This window comes from Clytia hemisphaerica, unplaced genomic scaffold (genome assembly GCF_902728285.1).
Source record: "Clytia hemisphaerica strain Z4C2 unplaced genomic scaffold, Clytia hemisphaerica genome assembly, whole genome shotgun sequence".
NCBI lineage: Eukaryota > Metazoa > Cnidaria > Hydrozoa > Leptothecata > Clytiidae > Clytia > Clytia hemisphaerica.
Genome location: NW_027103573.1, coordinates 795,109 through 808,132, shown reverse-complemented (window position 1 = coordinate 808,132; position 13,024 = coordinate 795,109). Strand labels below are relative to the sequence as shown.

General features: G+C 32.7%; 1 protein-coding gene across 1 annotated transcript in view; it reads left to right on the top strand.

Annotated features, from left to right (window-relative positions):
- LOC136801162 (5-oxoprolinase-like) overlaps positions 1–13,024 on the top strand; it is a 39,668-nt gene that overhangs the window by 2,496 nt on the left and 24,148 nt on the right. The window contains exons 2-13 of the mRNA XM_067057790.1: positions 4,958–5,114; positions 5,361–5,552; positions 8,004–8,129; positions 8,408–8,461; positions 8,710–8,765; positions 9,043–9,158; positions 9,469–9,548; positions 9,875–9,927; positions 10,065–10,110; positions 10,916–10,982; positions 12,429–12,517; positions 12,772–12,889. Coding sequence (XP_066913891.1) covers positions 4,965–5,114; positions 5,361–5,552; positions 8,004–8,129; positions 8,408–8,461; positions 8,710–8,765; positions 9,043–9,158; positions 9,469–9,548; positions 9,875–9,927; positions 10,065–10,110; positions 10,916–10,982; positions 12,429–12,517; positions 12,772–12,889 — 1,147 coding nt within the window. The 5' untranslated portion in view covers positions 4,958–4,964. The remainder of the gene's footprint in view (positions 1–4,957; positions 5,115–5,360; positions 5,553–8,003; positions 8,130–8,407; positions 8,462–8,709; positions 8,766–9,042; positions 9,159–9,468; positions 9,549–9,874; positions 9,928–10,064; positions 10,111–10,915; positions 10,983–12,428; positions 12,518–12,771; positions 12,890–13,024) is intronic.

The window sequence follows — 13,024 nt, the reverse complement described above, 5'->3', positions numbered from 1 at the left end:
GTGAATTATGGACTTTCCTTTGCATGCGTTCCAAATGTGGAATACTTTTGCCCTGAATTTGGAGATTTTCTTCAACGTGCTATTAAAACGTGGAAAACTTTTGTCGTGAAATATTAACTTTTCCTTTACATGCGTTTAAAATGGCGAAAACTTTTGTCGTGAACTATTAACTTTTCCTTCACATGCATTTAAAATGGGGAAAACTTTTTTCGTGAATTATGAACTCTTTCTTCGCATATGCGTTTAAAATGTTGAATATTTTTGTTATGAATGTGGAGATTTTCCTTTGCATGCGTTCAAAATGTGGAATACTTTTGCCATGAATTAGGAGATTTTCTTCAACATGCTCTTAAAACGTGGAAAACTTTTGTCGTGAACTATTAACTTTTCCTTTGCATGCGTTTTAAAGGGGGAAAACTTTTCTCGTGAACTATGAACTTTTCCTTTGCATGCGTTTAAAATGGAGAAAACTTTTGTCGTGAACTATTAACTTTTCCTTTGCATGCGTTTAAAAGGGAAAACTTTTGTCATGAACTATGAAGTTTTGCTTCGCATGTGTTTGAAATGTGGAATATTTTTGTCATGAATTTGGAGATTTTTTTCCACGTGCGCTCAAAATGTGGAATACTTTTGTCATGAATATGGAGATTTCTTTCAACATGCATTTAAAACTTGGAAAACTTTTGTCGTGAATTATGAACTTTCCTTTGCATGCGTTTAAAATGTGGTTTAATACTTTTGTCATGAATTTTCCTTTTTTGCATTCTTTTGGAAAAATGAAATTGTTTCCCTGGAAAAATGAAATGTTTCCCTGGAAAAATGAAATAGTTTCCCTGGCTTGAAAGTTTTTCTTTTTGGCATTAGGTGAGACCAAATTAATTTGTTGTACTACAGGCTTGACCAACCCTATTTTTTCAAAATAGAAAAAATGATAATATTTCAAAATAGAAAAAATGATAATATTTCAAAATAGAAAAAATAATAATATTGAATTTGCAACTGAACAAGTTGAAAATCAATTTGTAAATTCATCCCAAAACTTAGATGAATTCAAAATATCACAATGGAAATGACACAAATATCATTCATCAATAAAGAGGAAAAAGTCTGGTGCTTCAAAATGTTACAAATTTTTTAGATCTTGACCTTCTGACCCTAGATTTTCAGAAATTTAATTTTATTATATGTTGACTTGCTGACCAGGACTGACCCATACTGTATTCTTTGAATTTATTGTTCTGTAGAACACAAAAAAAAAAAAAACTCTAAATTTTCTCCTTCACTTTCATCGTTGTTTTGTCAGCCATCTTTGATATCGCTACGGCTTCGCTCAGTTTACATTTTAGAAATAACGGAGATAATTTCTAAACTTTTTTCCGAAAGTTGGGCAAATTAATTATCTCCGCAATCATACTCCAAAGAATAGCGGCATTTCAAAGAAAAAAGACCGACCATCTGCAAAATTCAAGGGCCGCGCGGACCGTCTAAACAAAAGGAACACGAGACATAAACATCGGGTCGTTTGTTTTGGTTAAAATTATTCTAAAAAAAAGCAAAGTGAATACTTTAGGTATGCGACTTTAGCAGATCTTAGTTGATAAAAGGAGGAAAAGAAATATGGAAAGTAACATTTGTATGGAATAAACGTCTCAAAAATCGATATTTTCTGCTGAAAAGAATTGATATGTGGTGAGTTGACCCCTAAAGAGATTTTCGACCTTCCCTTAACGGCACATGGTCGACCCCCTCCCCCCCTTAACGGCCAAATGCCGTTAAAAAATTCGAAAGTCGAATGTCGACGGCCCCTTATTCAACAGGGTGGCCTCTTTGAAAAAATATCTATTACGATGTTTGATAATATTGAGTGCAATTGAATTAGCCCACTCCTCAAGAGATTTAGATCTTTAGCATCAACAAAAATATCAGATAGCTCAATGCGAGAGCGAATGAAATTGAATCAATCGTACGTAATCGAAGACAATCGAACGCAATCAAACGTAATCGAATGGCAAATCCTCGGTAATATTTGATTACAATTCGATTGTGTTCAACAATCAGATTGCGTTCAATTGCATTCAATTGATTCGGCGTTCGATTCGTTCGATTGACACCGTCTGGTTATTTGAAATCTCTATTAATAAACATCTTTTGTGAAAGTTGTCTATTATGTTTAAACCTATTAATAAGCAATTCCTGGTGGGGGGTTTCTAGTGCCCACCTATAGCAGTTCCTATAGACCAAGAGTAAGGACGAAAAGCCTAGTGATGTCTATTGTGTACAAGCCTGGGTACCGTCAACTGCTCTAACCTGGGCGGGACTATCTGATAAAACATGGGATGGCAGTTCGGCCACCATTTCATTGAACCTCCAAAGTCATTTGATTTGAGTTAAACACCGAGTATATACTATAGGCTTTTAAATCGAAATATGAAAAAAATTCCATAGTGAAACACATGTGAGTACACGCGCGCTCTGCACACAGATATCTACAAAAATCCATAAAATCTAGGGTGGTATTTTCAGATCTGTTAACTTTACGCGGAGACGGTTTCTATGCGCTAAATTTTATTGAGTGATTCAAAGTCTGCTTACATCAACTAAATCATAGAAACCAGGCTCTTGCTGACATATATTCATCTCATCGCAAGGCCTGTTAGATAAAAGCCTCTTGAGAGAGCAAAACATTAAAAGATGACGCGAATGGTTAATTACTTTTGTCAGATGCAGCTTTTCTAGACATATCTATTTTTGTCAAATTGGTTGATCCTCCTGAATGAGTTCTATTAAAATTTCAAACACAGAAGTGACTTCATTTTATTTTCATAAAATCAAAATTTATTCAAGACGTTTCGGTGTCATCCGACCACCATCATCAGTTTAAAAACATTTTTTTATTTTTGTGATATATGAATGACAGAAGAAGTGTGTATTTTTCTTTGTATTTCATTCACAGCTAGTAAAGTAACACTAAAACCAAAAGGAATACTAATTGTTTCGACCTTTTAACTAACAACAGCACAAAAAGAAACTGTTACTTGCCTTTTCCTTTGCTGATATTCCAATAATACAGTAATCTTGATACTTTATAATGTTATCTATTAGCTCATGAAAAATTATTCTCGTGATGGTTTTAGTGAAAACATAAAAATGAAAATACTTCTTTCTTCTTGCTTCTGTTGTGGTTCTTTTCGTTTTGCTTTTGTTTTGACTTTAGAGTCAGAGACTTTTCAAAACATTCGGAAAACTTTTTTAATAATTTGATCGAACAAGTTTCAAAACATTCAAACGTTCTCTGGAGTTCATTAGAACACTTTACAAAAAGATTCGAAAGTTTTTAGGCACTTGAGATTGTAAACAAAAAGATACCCTCATACGAAAAAGAGTTACTTGTTTGTTTTCAGACCGGACTTGGCCGAATTTGGCCGATTTGGACCGGTCTAGATCAGCCTTTGTTTACAGAAAAGATTTAGAAACATGACTCAGCTAAGATCTGCCTAGATTGGCTAAGATTGGTCAACATCGGCCAAATTCGACCTGGAACGGTCCAGACCGGTCCATATCGGCCAAAAGTTTGGCTTTTTAAGGATCAGCCCATTTTCAATGTGCCCCAAATCGTTTGCAGGGACACATATCTGTATCGAAAGCTATTAATAAAAGAGTGAGGTGTGGTGTAGAAGGTTTCCACATACCTTAAAATTGGTTCCAACATATATTTAAAACATCAAACTAATCCACAGAATGGCATAATAAGTTTTATCTAAAGTTTTGTAGTTTTTGAGAAATTAGCCTGTTAACCGTCCGCCAACCGGCCAACCGGCCTAATGACTCTATTTGATTTTCATTTTTAAAGCACTGTTTCTCAACATCTTTAACACCTGCTCAAACATTCTGTTATCTTGAATCTCCTCTAGCACCTTTGCATTCTCTCATCAAACGTAGACTAAAAAAACTTTTCTGCCTCCCTGTCATACAGCGATGGGAATACACATATTGTCTAATGCAAAGGGTTTATTTTAATTTCCTGCTTCTCTCTGTCTCCATCCTGTCCTCCATCATACACATCTCCCCAAAAAAAGTCCTGTTTTAGAACACAACAACAAGTAGAAAGATTTTTTTGTGTGTATGTCTAGTTTCTCTTTTTCACTAATAAACAAAAACACAAGCACAATTAACATATCGATTGTGTCTGATTGTGTTGTAATAAAAAGATGTTTTTTATGCTAAATATATGGTTCAAAACATATCTTGCTAAGTTTTACAATATTCTTCTCAATTAAGCACTTCTTTGAGCCTTAACTGATGTTTTAACAATTTAAATGTAACATTGCAAGCTTTTTGGACCCTACCTTGATAATCTGGAGTAGTTGACATACCTTTAGGTTTCAGGATCCGGTTGAGTTGTAATTAAATATTAACCAGAACATTTATAATAAAGGAATTAATATGAATTATGATGTCTTCAAATTATGATGTCATGATTCTCAAAATAGCTCTAACTTTAAAGTACATGTTGAAACTTTACAATTTTGACCAAAGATGCATGGCATTTCATTTATGCCTAACTTCGTAAATTTCATCATCAAATTTGATCAAATTGGGACACCATGAATACAATTTCTTTAATTATTCATTTTTTTGGGTGGTATTTAATTAGATCACAACCTGATTCTTAAACTTCAAGGCATATAGAGAAACTTTTGAGCCCTCTGAGTCCTTTTGTTTGGATCTTTGGAGCTATTCATCTCAAAAACGTAGGGTAAATTGTTAGATTGTTGAGACTTGCTCTGAGAACAAAAATAAATCTAACAGTAATCAAACAATTGAATTATGATGTAATTAACCAATTTTAATCAAATTGACAAGTAATCAAATTTATAATAGAATAAGTTGCAGAAGGTGTAAATATATACTCTTATGAGTAGACTTTCTTACAATTATTCTATTATTATTTTTGCAGGTTAAAAATGTTTCGATTTTCCATTGACCGTGGTGGCACTTTCACAGATGTTTATGCGGAATGCCCAAACAGTGAAACTGAGGTTTTAAAGCTCTTGTCAGAAGATCCTGCTTACCCTGATGCTCCTACAGAAGCTATTAGAAGAATCCTTGAAAAAGTGAGATCTTTTCGCATAATGATTTCTATCAGAATCCATCAAATAAATCTCTATTTTGCTTAGCATTTTAACTCTATTTCTGAAAAATTTTCTACGATTACTCCTTATATTATACAATATATTATTGGGGTTTTAGATTATTAGATTATCTAAATAGTAATCTTGTTTGCCTGTAAAGTTAAAAAAATGTGTAGAGGATAAAAATTGATAAAACTATATTTATTTTCATCTTTTTCTCTATTTCAGAAAACAGGATCATCAATACCTCAAGGTACTCCAATACCTACTCAACATATTGAGTACATTCGGATGGGTACAACTGTTGCAACCAATGCTCTCTTAGAACGAAATGGTCAAAGAATAGCCCTTGTTATTACAGACGGCTTCAAGGACCTGCTATACATTGGAAATCAAGCAAGACCACAAATATTTGATTTGGTAATACTTTTTGGACCTACCCCGGTGGAGGTCCTATAAATTAACCTTTGTCCGTCTGTCCGTCCGTTAGTTACCAGCTTTTCTCGAGATTGGCTCATTAGTTTTTTCTGATTTTTTGCACAATGATGCAAAATGGCAATGCCCAAAATGTGACAGAGCCCGATTTTCGAAAAAAAATTTTTTGGGGCAAATTTGGACCAAAAAACGGCTAAAAAACGGGTTTTTTGGACTTTGTGAAAAATTGGATCATTAATTTTTTCTGATTTTTTGCACGAAAGTAGGGTACCATTATAGGTATAAGATGGCTCAAGCAGATTTTTGCAAAAAAATTTTGTTGGCTCAAAAAACGCATGTTTATCTATAAGAATCACTATTAATAAGTATACATCGATGTTCTCAGTCAAATTACTCAATTTATTTATGAGATAGATGTTTTTTTCTGCTCAAGAGGGCTTACTTTTGAAGAATATGTGTGTTTAGACAGGAAATTTGGGTTGCTTGGCGTTTTTTTATAGAAAAACTGGCCAAATTCGATATTTTTTTATAAGCACATTATCAATTACTTAGGTATTGGCTTTTCTCGAGATTGGCTCTTTCATTCTTTATGATTTTTACACAAAGATGCATAACTATAAACCCTTGAATGTGACAGAACCCGATTTTCGAAAAAAAATGTTTTTGGGCAAATTTGGGCCAAAAAACGGCTAAAAAACGGGTTTTTTGGACTTTGTGAAAAATTGGATCATTAATTTTTTCTGATTTCTTGCACGAAAGTAGGGTACCATCATAGGTATAAGATGGCTCAAGCAGATTTTTGCAAAAAAAATTTTTGTTGGCTCAAAAAACGCACGTTTATCTATAAGAATCACTATTAATAAGCATACATCAATGTTCTTAGTCAAATTACTCAATTTTTTTTATGAGATAGATGTTTTTTCTGCTCAAGAGGGCTTACTTTTGAAGAATATTTGTGTTTAGACAGGAAATTTGGGTTGCTTGGCGTTTTTTTATAGAAAAACTGGCCAAATTCGATATTTTTTTATAAGCACATTATCGATTACTTAGGTATTGGCTTTTCTCGAGATTGGCTCTTTCATTCTTTATGATTCTTTACACAAAGATGCATAACTATAAACCCTTGAATGTGACAGAACCCGATTTTCGAAAAAAAATGTTTTTGGGCAAATTTGGGCCAAAAAACGGCTAAAAAACAGGTTTTTTGGACTTTGTGAAAAATTGGATCATTAATTTTTTCTAATTTTCTGCATAAAAGTAGGGTACCATCATAGGTAAAAAATGGCTTAAGCAGATTTTTGCAAAAAAAATTTGTTGGCTCAAAAAACGCATGTTTATCTATAAGAATCACTATTAATAAGCATACATCAATGTTCTTAGTCAAATTACTCAATTTTTTTATGAGATAGATGTTTTTCTTTTCTCACGAGTGTTTAGACAGGAAATTTTGGTTGTTTGGCATGTTTTTATAGAAAAACTGGCCAAATTCGATATTTTTTTATAAGCACATTATCAATTACTTAAGTATTAGATTGATTGGCTCTTTCATTTTCTACGATTTTTTGCATAAAGATGCATAATTATAAACCCTCAAATGTGACGGTGCCCGATTTTTGGAGAAAAAAATTTTGGGGTATATTTCAGCTAAAAAAACGGCCATAAAAGGGTTTTTTGGACTTAGTGAAATATTGGACCATTGTTTTTTTCTGATTTTTTGTATGAAAGTAGATGGCTCAAGCAGACTTTTGTAAAAAATGAATTTTTCAGCTCAAAAAAAGCATCTTTATCAATAAGAATCACTATTATTAATAAACATACATCAATGTTCTTAGTCAAATTACTCAATTTTTTGGAGATGTTTTTTTGCTCACGAAGTCTTGAATATGAAAGAACATTTCAAGAGCATGAAATTTTGGTTTCTAAACGTTTTTTATAAGAAACAAACGACTAATTTTAATAGATCGTCACTATTTGTGTTCTGAATGATTGTTTAATGGTCACGTCACGTAGATATCAATTATAAAGTGTTAAATGCATAATCCAGGTAGGTCCATCAAAGTATCACTTGTCTCTTTTAGCTTCCTTTGAGAAATTAAGCTGAATATACTTACCTTAGGTTAAAAATTCTAAATTCTAATACCATAATAAAAGTCTTAAATCAGTTTTCTTTTAAAGAGCTTTTTGGTGGTATAATTGATTTTGCTCCGCATTTGAAGTTTTTAACAAAAGTAAACATTATAAAATCCAACAAGTTTCTTAATCTACATTGAATATCCTTTCCGATGGTATATAATTCATCTTTATTCAATATTTTCCACCTATTCTAAAAGTTTTTCCATGAATGATATCAAATCTTTAAAACAAACCATAACTTTAAACTTCTGATTTCTGCCAGTTTCCAAAAAGAATGATATATCAAAGTTGCTTTGTGTTTAGAAAATAACCACTCCTGATGTGCTTTACGAAGATGTTGTTGAGGTTTCAGAGAGACTAGTTCCTCAACAAACTGGTAGTTTATCTAAACCAGGATGCAAAACTTTGTCAAGTGAAAATGGCAAACAAGTAAGCTTGTCAGGAAACTCTTCAAACCTTTACTTATCTATCTTATTTCATTGCAATCATCTGCAATAAATCATTTTGCTGTTAAATTTCAAGATTTTTTATTTCTGAGTTCATTAAAGTTCATTAAAAATTGTCAGATGTTATCTTGTATTGAATTCTTTTGTCTCAAGTTCTTCTTATAGGATATTCAGTGAATCTAAAATTTTTAAGCACAATTTCTTTTGTATTTTTACACTTATTAATATTTGTAATCATCATTATGATATTATAATCCTTAGGTTTTGGAGGTTTGGAAAGAAATTGACGTGGAAAGATTGAAAACTGACTTAAAGGTAAAAAATAACTGTTCCATCAGTATTGAAACCCTTACAATATTGTTTTGGTAAATTCTCAATTTTGAATTGGTTTTACAGAAGTGGGTGTACAATTTTCTTTTCAAAGTCTTAATGGTCTGATGAAATATCTCAAGAATAATAAGAAGGGAGAATTTCAACATGAGCATAAGTACATAAGTAAAAATGTGTTAAGTTTCTAACGCACATTTTTTCTAGATGATTTTTATCAATTTTCCTTTTTTTAGAAAATACTTATTAAAGGAATCTACTGTTTAGCTGTTGTCCTCATGCACAGTCACGTGTAAGTAAATTATCTAAACTTTGCCTTTACAATTTCAGTCAAGTTTGATATTTCCATTAAAGTCACAGATATTTCTTGTTGTATAAAACAACAGCCTTTTTTCAACCATTGTACTGTGTTGTATTGTACAAATCTGGGCGAAGACATCTACATCTCATATTTTTGTTGTTCTTTTGTTTTGTTGTTCATGTGTTTTAATTTCCTAATGTCTTTATTTTGAATTGAGCTATCTGAGAAAATTTAGAATGCCATGCTAAACAACTTTTCATACCTTAAGCGTTTCAGCTCATGAGCAAGCTGTTGGGGAAATAGCCAAGTCTCTTGGATTTACTCATGTTTCATTATCTTCTGAAGTCATGGCAATGGAGAAAATTGTGCCAAGAGGCTTCACTGGTAAGCGAGATGTTAAAGGGATAATCAGATTGTTTGCGATCTTTTGCCTATAGTTTCCTACAATTATCCTAGGCAAAACATTGAAATTTTTCTCTTTTAGCAAGAGAACTAACATTCTAACGTAAGAATCTTGTAGGAACCTATTTTTTGAAAAGGTAAAGGAGTTAGGGAACTTAATCTACAGGCAAAAAATCTCAAAGAATCCTGATTATCCCTTTAATGATATTCTACAGTCATCTATAACAGATTACGAAAGACTGGACTTGATTTTCAGCATTAAAGTATATTGTAATCAAAATTTTATTCATAGCATGCGCTGATGCTTACCTGACACCTCACATCAAGAAATATTTAAAAGGATTCACAAGCGGGTTCAAAGACAATCTGGAAGTAAGATCTATACTCTGTTGTGTTTTAGAATTTAATTTAATATTACCAAAAATTCCAAAGTAAGAAATCAGTGTACTACAAATGTTTTGTCTGTAGACAGATATCTGCCCAGTTCATAAGAATGCCACAATGATTTCTGTCATGAAAAATGAGTTTCAAAAGAAAATAAAGAAAATCCCCAAGAATGGCTTCAATCATTTAAATTTCCCCACTGAAAAGTAACTTAAACTTTGATACTTTAGATTTACTTAATGCATTCGTTCATAAAATTTGTAAAATAGTACGTAGAAATGGTTCAAGATTTACTGTTTTATTACTTACTTCAGGATAAATCTGTACTCTTTATGCAATCAAATGGTGGACTCACTTCAATGGAAAAGTAAGCTCTGCGTCTAATAAGATATTACCTTTACAAATTGCTTTTTGAACTGTAAGTCTTTCTGAATATTCTGTCCATTTCTCTGTTCAATTGCTCTGTTGGAGTTCTGAAGCTTTAACTGATTTCTTTTCTTTTAGATTCATTGGAAGTAGAGCAATATTAAGTGGACCTGCCGGTGGTGTGGTAGGTAGAATGATATTGTAATATAAAAGTAGCTTTTTAGAGTTCGCACACAATGATGGTCGAAATATATTGAGAATTAAGCTTATTGCCTCGTTTTTTGAAATTTGGAGTTTGGGCGAGAAAGTCGCTTTTGGGCTATCTCTCAAATTTAATCGGATATTTCAATTTAGCTCGGGTTTATAGACCTCCAGGCTATATTATGAGCCTTATTGGACCATTTTTGAACTTTTGGATCCTCACATCCTAAGGTCGTAAGTCTTAAGTCTCATGTTAAAACCCTTCCGACCTACTTTAGAGCACTTACAAATCGATTGTGGTTTCAAAACTTCCCGGTGGATCTCCCTTTTTTCTCAAATATTACGAACATGGTTGTAGCTTCTTGTATTCCAACTAAAATATCTTTAAAAGTCCAGACCATTCTCGGTTACATTAAAGGAAGAAGTTTGGCGGATATTAAGTTCCCATCAAATTAAATTTTTTCCGTCATACGCCAAATTAAGTTCCTGTCAAATTTAAGTTACTCTATTTATTTCACCAAATGTGTACTATTTCAGGCTTTAACCTGTTTAAACCAGGTTTTTCCTTTTTTAATGGCGTTTTTTGGACAACAATGTTCTTCCTTCACCAAATTAAATTCCCACCAAAATTTCTTCCTTTAATGTAGTAATAACACATAAAAGCTTTCATGATTCTACAATAAACCTTTTACTTTGGGAAGATGAACTGTTATAATTGAAATTATTCTATATGTAAGAAATGAGATAACCTGCCAATTTATATAATTTGAATTAATTTTGACCAACAGGTTGGTTATGCAATGACAACATACAATAAAGAGTCCAAAACTCCAGTGATTGGATTTGATATGGGAGGTTGGTCATATTTATTTTTCAGTAAATGATTTCTCATTTCATATATATTTTAAAAAGAACAAGAAGCCCGTTGGGCGTGAAGGCCCAGCAAAAGTGAAATTTTTGCGCGCGATTTTCGCGAATTTCGGAATTTCTAAAAATTCCAAAAAATGTTTAACAAGATTTCAAATTTCCCCCAGGAAAGGGATGGCCAAAAGATTTAAAATTTTACTGCGTCGAACAAAACACAATGAAAAATAAGTCAACAAGGATAATTCTCCCTTTCTTCATTTCTTAGAACAGGGAAACGTAGCATCATGGAAAAAGTTCCAATCTTGTTCAAATTTACACATGAGCTGCATTTTAGTCTCCATTGCCATAATCCATTAATAATCGGTATTTGAAATAATTCTGTGTTGCGAGTTTAAAAAATCAAACCACCAATTCGTTAAACGAGACAGATCTAGAAACAACCATTTTCACACGTAGCATCATGGAAAAAGTTCCAATCTTGTTCAAATTTTACACATGAGCTGCATTTTAGTCTCCATTGCCATATTCCATTTTAAATCGGTATATTTGAAATAATTCTGTGTCGTGTTTGAAAAATCAAGCCACCAATCGTTAAACGAGACAGATCCAGAAATAACCATTTTCACACGTAGCATCATGGAAAAAGTTCCAATCTTGTTCCAATTTACACATTAACTCCATTTTAGTGTCCATTAACAAATTCCAGAATCAGTTTACTTGAAATAATTCTGTGTCGAGTACGTTGTCGAGTTTGAAAATCATGCCACGTCCCACTGTCACTGTACTGACCGTTGTTTAACAGCGACAGATCCAGAAGCAACATTGTGTCTTATTTAAATTTACACATTTCAGTTTATTTATTTCTATATTAGAAGCCATTATTTCCTAAAAATAAAGTCTTTTTGAAAACAAGAAACTTAAAATGACAGTGATTTAAGGTAGAATTTTCAGCCCTAAAGCTTTATGAAAACTTGAGCAAAGACTATAAGATAAGGCGAATGTTGAAAAAGGTTTATAAAGAAAAACAATTACAAAATTTCTTTGGTTTGAAAGTCTCTTGACCACTAAAGCAAAGAAAATGTTCAAGAAAATATGAATTAATCTCCTCGCTTCGACCGCCATCTTGTTTTGTTTTGAAAATAGTTTTGAAGAAGCGCGGAATCAGAAAATATATCTTTTATAGCCAGTATCCAACTTTAGCAAGCTTTTCCCTCTCCAGACGGAAAAATTAAAAAGTGTGGTACTGGTTTTAAGCGCCGTTTCTGCCTAAAGTGACACACGGACAGACAGAAAATTGCAAATGAAAGGCCTACGCTTAGAGCTGGGCCAACAAATTATACTGAGTATATAAAAAGTTTTATAATTTATAATTTTTAAACTTTAAATAGCCTGGTAAGCTGGTCTTACACTAAACCAATTCATTTTGTTAAATAGGGACATCAACAGATGTATCTCGATATGCTGGTAGTTACGAAGAAATTCTAGAGAATACAACTGCAGGTGTTTGCATACAAGCTCCTCAGGTAGGTCAACTACAATAATAATTTCTTAGTTCTAATAATATTTCACATCTTGAGTAGGAAAATATTGTTAGCCCTCATGTTTTTTATTGGGATTGGGTAAAGAAACAGGAATCTCAGCATTCTTAAGGCCAGTTTTACAGGCATATGATGGTAAAATTCTGGGAATCTGATTATGGTGCCAGGAGAACTTTAATTGGTTTTAAAATAAAAAGTATTTCATCAATTCTATCATATAAGCGATTAATTTTCTTTAGCTTGACATAAACACAGTTGCTGCAGGTGGAGGTTCAAGACTCTTCTTTCGATGTGGTAGATATGATGTTGGTCCTGAATCCGCTAGAGCACACCCTGGACCAGTTTGTTATAGGAAGAGTAAGTAGAACTCAGTGTTTTCTCATGTTACATGGGATCGAATTAACGTATCACATTTCGCGATTCGCGATGCGTTTTTGAAAATGTACAAGGCAAAAATTCAAAAATTCTGCAAAATCACGATACAACATTTCG